At 37.8% G+C, this 10,794-nt stretch overlaps 4 protein-coding genes across 7 annotated transcripts; 2 read left to right on the plus strand and 2 right to left on the minus strand.

Moving 5' to 3' along the window:
* Positions 1-68: 68 nt before the first annotated feature.
* On the plus strand, positions 69-2,422 carry LOC9305332 (protein FAM133B). Its single transcript, XM_021020087.1, has 4 exons — positions 69-389; positions 536-894; positions 1,330-1,591; positions 1,747-2,422. The coding sequence occupies exons 2-4, from the start codon at positions 574-576 to the stop codon at positions 2,094-2,096; spliced, it is 933 nt and encodes a 310-aa protein (XP_020875746.1). The 5' UTR covers positions 69-389; positions 536-573; the 3' UTR covers positions 2,097-2,422.
* A 144-nt stretch (positions 2,423-2,566) lies between these two features.
* LOC110226979 (uncharacterized protein At2g39795, mitochondrial) lies at positions 2,567-4,332 on the plus strand. Its single transcript, XM_021020088.1, has 3 exons — positions 2,567-2,849; positions 2,981-3,306; positions 3,919-4,332. Exons 1-3 carry the CDS (start codon positions 2,676-2,678, stop codon positions 4,100-4,102), a joined length of 684 nt encoding a protein of 227 aa, XP_020875747.1. The 5' UTR covers positions 2,567-2,675; the 3' UTR covers positions 4,103-4,332.
* A 166-nt stretch (positions 4,333-4,498) lies between these two features.
* On the minus strand, positions 4,499-7,201 carry LOC9303307 (E3 ubiquitin-protein ligase At1g12760). Of its 3 annotated transcripts, XM_021020085.1 has the most exons (6): positions 6,881-7,118; positions 6,529-6,554; positions 5,835-6,440; positions 5,549-5,674; positions 5,166-5,454; positions 4,499-5,085 (listed from the first exon to the last, which is right to left on the minus strand). In XM_021020085.1, exons 3-6 carry the CDS (start codon positions 6,434-6,436, stop codon positions 4,816-4,818), a joined length of 1,287 nt encoding a protein of 428 aa, XP_020875744.1. In that variant the 5' UTR covers positions 6,437-6,440; positions 6,529-6,554; positions 6,881-7,118; the 3' UTR covers positions 4,499-4,815. The 3 variants fall into 3 exon arrangements, with proteins under 3 accessions (XP_020875744.1, XP_020875743.1, XP_020875745.1); XM_021020084.1 differs by having other exon boundaries at positions 5,835-6,554; positions 6,881-7,201; XM_021020086.1 differs by lacking the exon at positions 6,529-6,554 and having other exon boundaries at positions 6,881-7,119.
* Positions 7,202-7,431: 230 nt separating this feature from the next.
* Positions 7,432-9,089, minus strand: LOC9305333 (photosynthetic NDH subunit of subcomplex B 3, chloroplastic). 2 transcript variants are annotated; one of them, XM_002869216.2, is made up of 6 exons: positions 8,789-9,089; positions 8,588-8,701; positions 8,312-8,365; positions 8,090-8,152; positions 7,792-7,854; positions 7,432-7,642 (listed from the first exon to the last, which is right to left on the minus strand). In XM_002869216.2, the coding sequence occupies exons 1-6, from the start codon at positions 8,984-8,986 to the stop codon at positions 7,607-7,609; spliced, it is 528 nt and encodes a 175-aa protein (XP_002869262.1). In that variant the 5' UTR covers positions 8,987-9,089; the 3' UTR covers positions 7,432-7,606. The 2 variants fall into 2 exon arrangements, with proteins under 2 accessions (XP_002869262.1, XP_020875749.1); XM_021020090.1 differs by having other exon boundaries at positions 8,588-8,727; positions 8,779-9,068.
* Between the last annotated feature and the right edge of the window lie 1,705 nt (positions 9,090-10,794).

Below are 10,794 nucleotides of genomic sequence, written 5' to 3' on the forward strand. Positions count from 1 at the left end.
ATCCAATGTTCGGTTCAATTTTCTAATCAAAATTTCGGTTTAATCCAGAGGAGAGAAGATAACATCCCTAATACAGAGAGACGAGATCCCCTTCCCTTGTGCTACCACCTTGTCGTGTAGCCCAGTAGCTCTAATCGCTACGATTGCTACACACCTCTTCCCTTAAGAAACCCTAATTATCTCTCTCGCATTCGATAAGAATTCGCTTCCCGAAGCTTCCAACATTCTCTTGTTTCTCCTTGTCTCAATTCCAAATACGCTTCTTTTTGATCACCAGTATATATTTTGTCGTTTCTGTGTCTGGAACCCTAGTTATTATCATCCATCGCTCTCTTCAATCGCCGTCCATCAGAGTTTTCAAGGAATTTGCTTTAAAGATCAATCCTTTCGTAAGAAAACAGCGACAATTGATCAACTTTTTCTTCTCTCTCCTTCATTACCTTAACTTACTCGACATTGATTCATCTTCCGTTTTCGTTACGTTCCTCGAGACTTCCAGCTGAAATTGTGAAATTTCGTTTCTGGGTTTTATCAGAAAACACTTTGTGACTGGTGATCGAGGAAAAAAAAAAGATGGTTGGTGGTGGAAACAGGAGAGATGAGGGATCGATGCCGATTCAGAACACCAACTTGTTTGCTGCTTTGGATACTTTGAGGAAGAAGAAGAAGTCAGATAAGGCTGGTAAGAGCAAAGCTTCCTCTAAGGGACAAGTTTCACAAAAGGAGCCTGAGCCACAGCTCTTCTGGGCACCTACGCCTCTCAAAGCAAAGGCTTGGGCCGATATCGATAGCGACGATGAAGATGACGACTATTACGCTACCTCTGCTCCACCTCAGTCCGTTTGGAGCACTTCTGAAGCCTCCCATTCCGATGCTAAAGACGTTCACGCTGAGGTCACAAGTCCAAATCTTTCATATATCCTTTTTCACTAATGATTTTGGGAGAGTGCAAAATTGTTAAACTGTGTCTCTTGCAATAAGTCTCTTTAGATTTCATATGCTTTTTGGAATCGAATGATTTGGCTTCTTTTTTTTGCTGTTGTTGATATCTCGCTTAGGCTTTGTACCTGTTGAATGTATATGTTCCATGGTTGTTGTATTGTCAAAGGGATTGTGTTCCATGGTTTGTTGTATTGTCTGAAAGGGATATGAATGTTACTGTGAAGTAAGCTGCTTTGTCTCCTGGAGGTTATATCATATATCTTATTGTATACTTTTGTTGCTATGGAATTTTCTCTAGGCAATATAAGTTTGCGTCTAGTTTCTGTAAACCGTGGTTTGTGTGCCTATTTGTTCATTGGTTTCTCATAGAGATGCGTCCTGTCACAGGAAAGTGAAAGCGAAGAAGACACTCTTGATGAAGGAGATGATGACGATGTGGAGGAAGAGCATGAGCAGGGAACAGAGACAGTTCATCCAGAAGCAGAGCCTGAGGTGAAAAAGGCTCCTGAAGTTCTTGCACCTCCTAAGGAGGCAGAGAGGCAACTTTCCAAGAAAGAGAGGAAAAAGAAGGAACTTGCTGAGCTTGAGGCTTTGTTAGCAGATTTAGGAGTTGCCCCCAAAGATGAGAATGGTCATGAAGACTCTCAAGGTATTTCACTTTTTTTGTATTCGATCGTTGGTATCAGTTCTACTCTACTACATTCACTGGTTGGCAATTTATCTGTGGACACCTTTCTACATAGACGTATCACTGGCTGAGAAAACCATGTTATAGCTAATAATACTTCTGCAAATACCTAACAGATAAGGAAGAGAAGAAAGAAGTGAATGGTGAAGGAGAGAAGAAGGAGAACACAACCGGAGAATCAAAGGCCTCAAAGAAGAAGAAAAAGAAGGATAAACAGAAAGAGCTAAAAGAAGTGAAGAGCAACTCAGATGCTGCAAGTGAGTCAGCTGAGCAGGAGGAGTCTTCTTCTTCCATTGATGTCAAAGAACGTCTAAAGAAGATTGCATCAATGAAGAAGAAGAAATCAAGCAAAGAGGTGGATGGTGCCTCAACAGCCGCCGCAAAGGAAGCAGCTGCGAGGAAGGCAAAGTTGGCCGCGGCGAAGAAAAAAGAAAAGAAAAACTACAATCAGCAACCTGTGAGGTGAAGAAATCAATCCACCCAGCGTTGTGATATGAACATAGGTTTTGTTCATATGAGACTTACTTGCCTTGAACAAATCTTTTGATGGGAATGTGGTTGGGTCGTGTTTTAGAGTTATGATGACTTGGATCTTTCAATCATATCACAATGGAACATGACAAGAAGTTTGAATTTTCTTTTTACATACATTCTTTGTTCATCATGGTTATCCTTTTTTTTATCTCCCATAACCATTTCTAGTGCTTGATCTTCGCTGAATCGACAAAATCATTTGAATTGACTTTTGGTTAATTGTAAGAACAGAGTCATTTTGGTTAAACGATTTTTTAACCGGTAGTATCCAACTGTTTTTGTTAATCTTATGTTTGATTAAAAAATAGCTGACTTTTGTTGTATCAAACTTGGATCGACTTTTTTTTAATATATTGTTAATCAAAAGAACTAGACCATCGTAAATATATTTGAGAAACCTAAAAAATTTGTCTCTCTTGCGGTTTATTCGACGGAAAAAGAAGTTGGGTATTTTATTAACTCTCCTAAGACAATTCGCCGTGTTGCTGCTCTCAACGACGGAGAAGTAGAAATGTGGAGAAGAGTGATCGGAAATGTCGCCGTCCGGCGTCAGTTACATCGAGCGCTATCCAGTAAATCCGGTGGAAGTGGAAAGAGCGGCAACGTTTCAGCTGCAGTGGATTCGATGCTTCTGCGTTCCCTTAAGGAACATTATCTCGAAGTTTCTAAGATGACCCCTCCTCCGGTTCGTTCCTCCTCTTCTCTCTCTCTCTCTGTGTTTCTCTCTACGTTTCGTCTGAAATTTCAGTACCCTAGCTGCTGCTTCCTTCACTTAGGGTTTTTGGTGGGATTTACCGATTTTGATTGATTTTGCAGAAAGTGAGTCCTCCTTCACCATTTGAGATTGTGAAAGGGTCTCTTGAAGGAAGTACTAGTGCTGTTCTGAAGAAATCTGTTGGAAATGAAGAGATCAGTCTTTTCGTTATGCGCTTGGCTCACGGAGGTGATGAAGAAGATGATGATGGGATCAACCAATTGTTCCTTCATGTGGCTGTATCAAAGCCAAATCAGGCTGATTCTTTGCATTTCCTTTGCGGTCTTTACCCTGATGCTTTGGGTATTCATTCTGTTTCGATGAGGCCTAAACTCGAGGATTTGGAGATGTCTGATGATCCTACTCAATACACTGGCCCTTCTTTTGAGTGAGTTTCTATCTCTCTTTTTAACTGACTTTCTCTCTTTGAATTGAGAGACTTGCTCAGTGATTCAGTTGATGGTTGACAACTTAAAGATTGTCAGTGGCCATTTTAGGTGCTTCATTTCTGTTTCAAGCTGTCTCTTCTTGCTACACTCAGAACTGTCAAACTAAGAATAGGCCAACTAAATTTATCGAAGTTTTTTAAATAGTCTCTGACTTTCTGAAGGATGATTTCAAGTAACAACTTTACTCTTTTGTACCATAGTTTTGGTCATTTTCTGGTTGACTTTGAGGAATGTAATTGTAGAATAGAATGGTGGTACTGGTAGATGTCTTCTAGTCTTCTAGTTATTTCGATTATTCAATTTCAGTTACTGCTTTTTCTCATGTGACATATTTGCAGTGCAATCTCTCACTATTGACACACAATCAGTTTGTTTCTATTATGGATTAGTCTTTGGCCTGTTCTTTACATTCTTCTTTCAATTTAGAATAGAAGAGCGTTTGTGCATTCAATTCAGCATTCTGTTTTCTTTGTTCTAAATATTACAAGTCACTCACAATTGATAGAAAATTTACTCTATTGGCAAGTAAATGTTTCTATTTGTTTTGACAGAGAGCTCGATGAGAAGATGAGAGATGTATTCCATGGATACCTAGAGGAACGAGGTGTGAACGAGAGTCTCTTCCCGTTTCTTCAGGCATGGCTCTATGTAAAGGATCACCGTAACCTACTGCGATGGTTCAAATCAGTTGGCACGTTTGTTCATGAAAACCCATCTGCAGAAAACACCGCTTAGAAGGACGTATCTTTTCGGTCTCTGGATCGGTTTGTGCGGTTAATTGTTTTAGTTGGGCACTATGCCGCTTTTAAATGTTTCGGAAACTGAATCACTTTTGCTTTCAAACCATTTTAGAAACATATGCATCCGAGATTAATGTTAAGAAAAAGTTCACTCTAGTCGACTATGTGAGCTCTCTGTACTAAAGGCAAAACTATTATGATCGTTATGCTTCTTGTTCCAAGTTACCACCGGTTGTCACACTGATTTTAGAGAACCAAGAAGTCTATGTCTTGTAATTTAAAAATTAAGAAACTAAAATCGTGGAAGTCATAAAAAGTTATGTGCTCCCCCAGTATAAAGGTATAAAGTTTTTTTTTGGTTTATTCCAATTTTACGCCGAGGGTCCACGAATGAGGCAATTTAGCTGCACAAGCTTTCCAGGGTCTCTCGAAAGATTCCAGGCTCTAGTATAGAGGTGGTACTCGTGACAAATTCAGAGAATATATAAAAACAAGTATTTGGAACACGCTCAAACTCAATCACCGATTATCGAACTCTTCTACACTCAGAGGTTCCAATTCACAACGGCAAAAAGCATTTACAGAACAGGATCTTCGCTGTGTCTTTCTTCACCTTCTTAGCAATGAGAAGCAAACCCCATTTTGTGTAGGAACATCGCAAAACAGCTTTCTTGTGCCGTTTTCTCGAACACAGCAAATCTCGGAGATCTAGATAACATTATTGGCCAAACCATTATCAACTCTAAGTTCACTCCGTTGTTGTTGTTGATGGTTATCGTTTTCCCCAGAAGAGAGCGAGCTCAAGATCCCTTGGCTTGTCAAATCAGAGTTCTTCTCCCCAACTTCGCTCTTGCAAAGAGGGCAAGAGGCATTGATCTTCAGCCATTTGTCAACGCACTCTTTGTGGAAGAAATGTGAGCATGGAAGCTCTCTCAACTCCTCATTATTTGCATATTTCGCTAAGCAAATGCAACAGACCTGCAAACAATTTTTATATTCAGAGACTTGATTGTATGTGTGTGTTTATGTGTGTAATGTCAAAGTGTAAGAAAACTCACTGCATCCTCTCCTGAAATAGCACGTTCGTTATCTGTTCCAGCCGCCACGACTCCACCTTCGCTAGTACTTGAACCATTGTCATCGCCACTACTTCTGCTTTTCTTCAACTTAAACTTATGAGTTGGCAATGCATTAATCGACTCAGGTGTGGCACCTCGAGGTTGAGTTAAATCTTCTCTATATCCGAGAATTGAGATTATGCACGGCAAGCAACAACATATTGTTGTACAGAGGATGAAGGGCATCGCGTAGCCAATACAGCTAAAGGTAAGAAACACTAAACATAATCTAGAACATACAAGAGAACAAAAATATGGGTCAGTCTTGGAAAATTGCAGCCTGAAGTTTGAGTCTAATTTCAGTATATCTAATAGAATAGCACCTGTACAAGTTAGGAGCCTCGGCAGCAGATGAATGCCCTCCAAATATCCATACATTACCTACCACAAACCACACCGCAAAGAAGCAATCCAGAGCCATTTTGAAGTATTCCACGATAACTTTAAGTCTGGAAGCCAAAATCAAAGACTCAAATCAGTGACTCAGAGTAGCAATCATTAATAAGACAGACTGACTCAATTAGATTGCAGATATTGTCAACTAAAAGAAAAAGTTTTGAAATCCAAACTTCCAGTTGAAACAGATCATCTAAGAACATGTATATATACCTGGCAGCACTTATGAACCCAGGATATCTACTAACACGAGAAGAGGTGGTATTAGTCTGTCGACCATCTCCTTCAGATGTCCTGGAAATCGAGAAGGCGAAAGGTCCAGCTGCAACATTAAGATTAGGACGATGCTGGCCAGAATCCTGTTCAGAAGCCTGATTCGAATGATAATATCTCCAGTACAAAAGTGGGAGTGTGGCAACGCATCCACAAGCATAACCCACAATCCAGGTGAACAAGGGTGCACGAGGATGCTCATGTTTTGACAAAGACAAAACGACAATAGCTGCAATGATCTGACCAACGGTGAGGAATAGTTCAATAGAAATCCATAAGCCAGAATTTAAAGGACTTCTTCTACGACGGACACTTCTAGGATTTGATCGCATAGAAGAAGAAGAAGAAGCTGTAGCTGTAGCTGGCTGAGGAGCAGACATGGGAGGAACAGTTGAAGGTCTATCGTCCTCATGTTGTAAAGGTTCCAAAACATTGGAGATTCTATCATGAGATGAAGATGATGATGCAATGGCGGCATTTCTTGGAATGTCAATGATGATGTGCTCATTTCGGCTAAGATTATTCTCTGGTGATCTTTCCATGAATCTAGAAAAAGTATCAGCTTGATTAGTAATACGATGTTGTTGTTTCAGAAGAGAAACACCCATCTAGGTTTTGTCCAATTTGCACATACCACACCATGGGGCTTAACCTAAGGTCCTGCAGTTACATAGAGAAAGCTTAAACCCTCAAATGACCAAAAACCAACCACGAAAAATCATCAATTTATGTCTGTTTCAGGATTTGACTCATCGGAACCGATCAATCCAAGCTCAATTATACATAATTTGAAGGAAAGAAACTCACCCAGATTATCCCATAAAATTAGGGCAAAAACAAAGAAAAAGCGTACAAGGGCAAAGATTTATCAGAACAAAAGAAGTACCCCCAGAAAAGAAAAAAAAACGTCATCGACAGATTTAGCAAAACCTAATTGGCACCTGGAATTAATTTCATAAGAAAATCAAGCAATTGGGGGAACAAACCTTCTTCAATGGATGATTTTTTTTCTTTTCTCGCTGGTCGCAAGGTAAAATTGAAGAGCGCCGCAGAAGAAGAAGAAGAAAACCCAGAAACCAAGACAACGAATCCAATTAAGAAGAGTCAACTTTTTCAGCAATCGAAATCCTTGTGTTGTTGTCGTTGATCGTGTAGCTTCTTCAAAATGTATTTTGCGATTATTTTAGATTTTTTTTTTTGTGTTCACCGATCAACCAAGGAGATTAAAAAAATATTTATCTGGATATAAAATTCGAAGCCAAACAGCAATCACACAAACAAAAAAATTATATATAAATAAATACCAAGAAAAATTCAGATAGTGATGCTTCTTTGGCTCCTTCCTCTTTTTTTTTTTTTTCTTTGACAACAAGAAAACAGTAAAAATAAAAATAAGAAGATGTTGCTTTTTGACTTTACCCCCGTTTTATGGGGCGGCGCGTAATCTAATCACATGTTGTAAAAGTTGTCTCTTCGGTAAAAAAAAAAAAAGTGGTCTGAAAGTTGTCAAAGAAACGGTTCGAATACTAAAACCAAGTTCTATAATTCCCGTTATTTGATTTTATTTCTTATCAATAGAAATTTCACTATCATGGCACCACCATATAGATAGACGAACGTATCTTCACTAATACGAGACAACATACAGAGATGTGTTATGTACACATAAATATATGAAACGAATAAGGCTTAACATTGATTCACTGGTTGATTCACTTCTTCCACTGTGGAATCCGCTGCACGACAACCTAAAACCAAAGCCGACTGATCTCAATGACAAAGGTCTTAAAAGAAAACACTCTTACGATTCTAAACATGATAAAGATTGATCCCCAAAAATTGGGCACATTCGCGTTTGTAATTGCATATGCATAAATTGGTGTTTGAAAGTAGGTACCTTTCCTGAGTTTTCTTTGTTCCCTACTATTGTTTGACATGCGAGTCTCCAAGATTCCGGCTTCTGCACAATAGTAAGAAAGTCTTAAGAATTAAACAGGCAAGGTTCTTATATTTATCTGAATTTGCATTGCATATCTAAGAAAAGTTACTTAGTCACCACATCAGACAAAAAAACCATATATTCACATTTAACCGGAGACAATGCTCAACATTTCATTCATCTTGTTAGTGCACACACCCAATCCAAACACTAGCAATCAAAGAATAATATAGAGAGGAGTGATCAAATAACTAGCCTTTTTCAGGTACCGGTTTTCTGTATCTGTTCTCTCGTTCAGAAGATCTCTGCCGTCTAGTATCTGCACACAAGAAGACCAAATGTGTATTTTTTGCTCTGAGATATTGCTCATGATAAGAAGACCAAACACAAATCTCTTTTCCTCCATTGATATCTATGAATGCTAGGTTAATCAAAGATCACCAATCCATAATCATAATCTAAATAAGAAGTCACTTGCCTCCACAATGCAAGTTCCACAGCTTCCTCCACCTCCACAGTTCATGACTTTTCCCTAATCATCACAAATTGATCAATATCCAAAGTTTACATCAGCCTTTAACAAAACATTCTCTCCTAATACACAGAGCTCGAAAATCTAGAACTAAATACTCGATTGGCTACTAGATTGTTCCAGAAACTAGTTGAAATCCATTTCAAACATCAAATCAAAACTTCAATGGATTAAGATGGAGCAAATTTCAAGATGAAAGAGAGATAAATCAACAAAACTCACGTAAGCAGCGTAGAGTTCGATTTTGGTATCCTGCATAATGCTTCTCAGAAGCTTCTCTCCGCTCACAGCCTTGGCTTTATCCACCGGATACGACCCGTCGCTCCCCGGCTTCGGCTGCAAAGAAAAACACAAAAAAATCTCTTTTTGAGTTTAGAAACGAATTGTAACGGAACTCAACGAGAAAATCGCACCGATAGTTACACCGAAGAACTCGAGCTCTATCTCAGGAGGTGTCGCTGCAGAAATCCCCTGCGGGGATGATGCTTGAGAAGAAGAAGAAGAAGAAGACGAGCTGTTACATGAGATAACGCGAACCCTTCCACCTCCGGAAACTTTTCGATGCTGCTGAATTTGTGCACTGGAGAAGGTGAAGCCGAGGTTGAAACCTAGCGAAGCCATATCTTCCCGTTTTAGCTTCCGGTCTCCGGCGACGAGTTTTGGTACGACGATTCCAGAAACTAAAGCTAAACCACGAATTATGTGGACTTCATCCTCTACTTGTTATAAGGCTTTTTGTCTCTCTTGTTAACCCATTAACAAGCCCATTTAACTTTTCTTTTCAGTTGTTTGTTTATACTTTTCTTAAAACTATTATCTTATTTCTTAAACATCTTTTGAGTTTTGGATTATAAACAATGCTAATTTTTATCCATGATTCAACAAGCCATCTCCTATAATTCCTTGTATATAATTTGGGATTGAGCAATTTTAAAGACATTTATGTAACTAAAAGTTATTTTATATTTCTGATGATTCATGTGATGAGGGAAGCAAGCATCTATTGTGTAGTATGCATTGTTTTTGGGTCCTGAAGTTAAAAAATGTCTAGAAAAAACGAATTTAGATTTTATGTGAGATACCAAGAAAATTAAGTGGGAAACAAGAAAGCAGATCAACAGTGAGATGACCAATTTTGCAAACAATCATATACAGTACTTTGTTCGCCACCTTACTGCCATTTAATCAACATTAACTATCAACATCATCATCGTTTATGGGATTATTTTCAACTAGAATCCAGTAAATAGTTTAACTTGTCATGTTGCGAGTTTGACAGTTATTATTCATCAAGTAACAAATCGATTTCTTAGTTCAACTAGTTGAACAAAAGCATTACTAGGGAAGAAAAAACAAAAATTATGCCAGGGGCTACCCTTGGTGTTTTACAGTTAATATTTTAATACGTGTACAGTAAAGATAAATCACACATTAACCAGAATCCTAAGCCTCCATACTACAAACATGTAATTAAGGTTTGTGTAAGAACAAGAAAAACAACACGTGTTCCCAATTCCCATAATAAAAGACAATTATACTTCTACCAACCCAATCACATTCTGGAGACTAGTTAATTAAAAAACCAGCTAATACTAATTTGATGGTTTCAATAACCGTCTTAAATATATTGAACCGATGATTGTTTAAGAAAATTCACTCATATACATTTTACGTTAATGAATAAACGAGTTATTTTACACAATTCTTAACATTTTCATTGACACTGGCAAAATATATATTTTTATTTCTAACTCTTTGATCGTCCTACCCACAAGTTCATTTTTAAGGGGCGTTTAGTAATAAGATAGTTTCCCTTAATTTTTTTCTTTTTCCTTTTTGGTTATAGTTCGATTAATAAACCCTAGAAATTTGCAAAAAGTAGAATTGATCAAAGGAGCATTGGGAAGTGAGAAAATCGTCATGAGTAGTTGTAAAATCGTTTACATTCAAAAACAGCTTAATGTCCTACTCAGATTAGTATAGAAATTCGTCATGAGTGGTTGGTTCATGAGTTCTCCTCTCTCCTACTCATATTAGAGTGAGAAATCAAACACTAACAATTCAAAATTCAACAACTCTCATCTCAAAACCATATATATATATATGGAAATTACTATTAAGATCACTTACAACTATTTAGGCAGTCAAATGAGCCTAGATTGCTATTTAAGTTTGGTTAAGTTTATTTTTACCAATGTTGAAAGTATTTTATGTTTGACTCTCTTTTATTCTCTTATATTTTAAATTTTAAATTTGATAATTTGGCACGTAATGCTAAAACTTGTTCATGAGGTTTTATTTTTGTAAGTTATAGAATTACCTAACCATTTATTTAGGTAAAGATTATATGCATTTAGTTTTGCAGTTAAAATTTTGAAACAGATTATTTGGCGGGTAATTTGAAATTCCTTACAATTTTGCAAATATTA

Source organism: Arabidopsis lyrata, assembly GCF_000004255.2.
Source record: "Arabidopsis lyrata subsp. lyrata unplaced genomic scaffold ARALYscaffold_7, whole genome shotgun sequence".
In the NCBI taxonomy this organism is placed as follows: Eukaryota; Viridiplantae; Streptophyta; class Magnoliopsida; order Brassicales; family Brassicaceae; genus Arabidopsis; species Arabidopsis lyrata.

Excerpts from the sequence above, each read along its gene's own strand:
- LOC9305332 (XM_021020087.1), top strand. The coding sequence starts at position 574 with ATGGTTGGTGGTGGAAACAGGAGAGATGAGGGATCGATGCCGATTCAG. Across the intron at positions 895-1,329 it reads CTAAAGACGTTCACGCTGAG|GAAAGTGAAAGCGAAGAAGA; the intron begins GTCACAAGTCCA and ends GTCCTGTCACAG. Across the intron at positions 1,592-1,746 it reads TGGTCATGAAGACTCTCAAG|ATAAGGAAGAGAAGAAAGAA; the intron begins GTATTTCACTTT and ends AATACCTAACAG.
- LOC9303307 (XM_021020084.1), bottom strand. The coding sequence starts at position 6,502 with ATGGGTGTTTCTCTTCTGAAACAACAACATCGTATTACTAATCAAGCT. Across the intron at positions 5,455-5,548 it reads GAGGCTCCTAACTTGTACAG|ATTATGTTTAGTGTTTCTTA; the intron begins GTGCTATTCTAT and ends TGTATGTTCTAG. Across the intron at positions 5,086-5,165 it reads CTATTTCAGGAGAGGATGCA|GTCTGTTGCATTTGCTTAGC; the intron begins GTGAGTTTTCTT and ends AATTGTTTGCAG.
- LOC9305333 (XM_021020090.1), bottom strand. The coding sequence starts at position 8,986 with ATGGCTTCGCTAGGTTTCAACCTCGGCTTCACCTTCTCCAGTGCACAA. Across the intron at positions 8,728-8,778 it reads GTTCTTCGGTGTAACTATCG|AGATTTTTTTGTGTTTTTCT; the intron begins GTGCGATTTTCT and ends AAACTCAAAAAG. Across the intron at positions 8,153-8,311 it reads GTGGAACTTGCATTGTGGAG|ATACTAGACGGCAGAGATCT; the intron begins GCAAGTGACTTC and ends TCTTGTGTGCAG.
- LOC110226979 (XM_021020088.1), top strand. The coding sequence starts at position 2,676 with ATGTGGAGAAGAGTGATCGGAAATGTCGCCGTCCGGCGTCAGTTACAT. Across the intron at positions 2,850-2,980 it reads CTAAGATGACCCCTCCTCCG|AAAGTGAGTCCTCCTTCACC; the intron begins GTTCGTTCCTCC and ends TTGATTTTGCAG. Across the intron at positions 3,307-3,918 it reads TACACTGGCCCTTCTTTTGA|AGAGCTCGATGAGAAGATGA; the intron begins GTGAGTTTCTAT and ends TTGTTTTGACAG.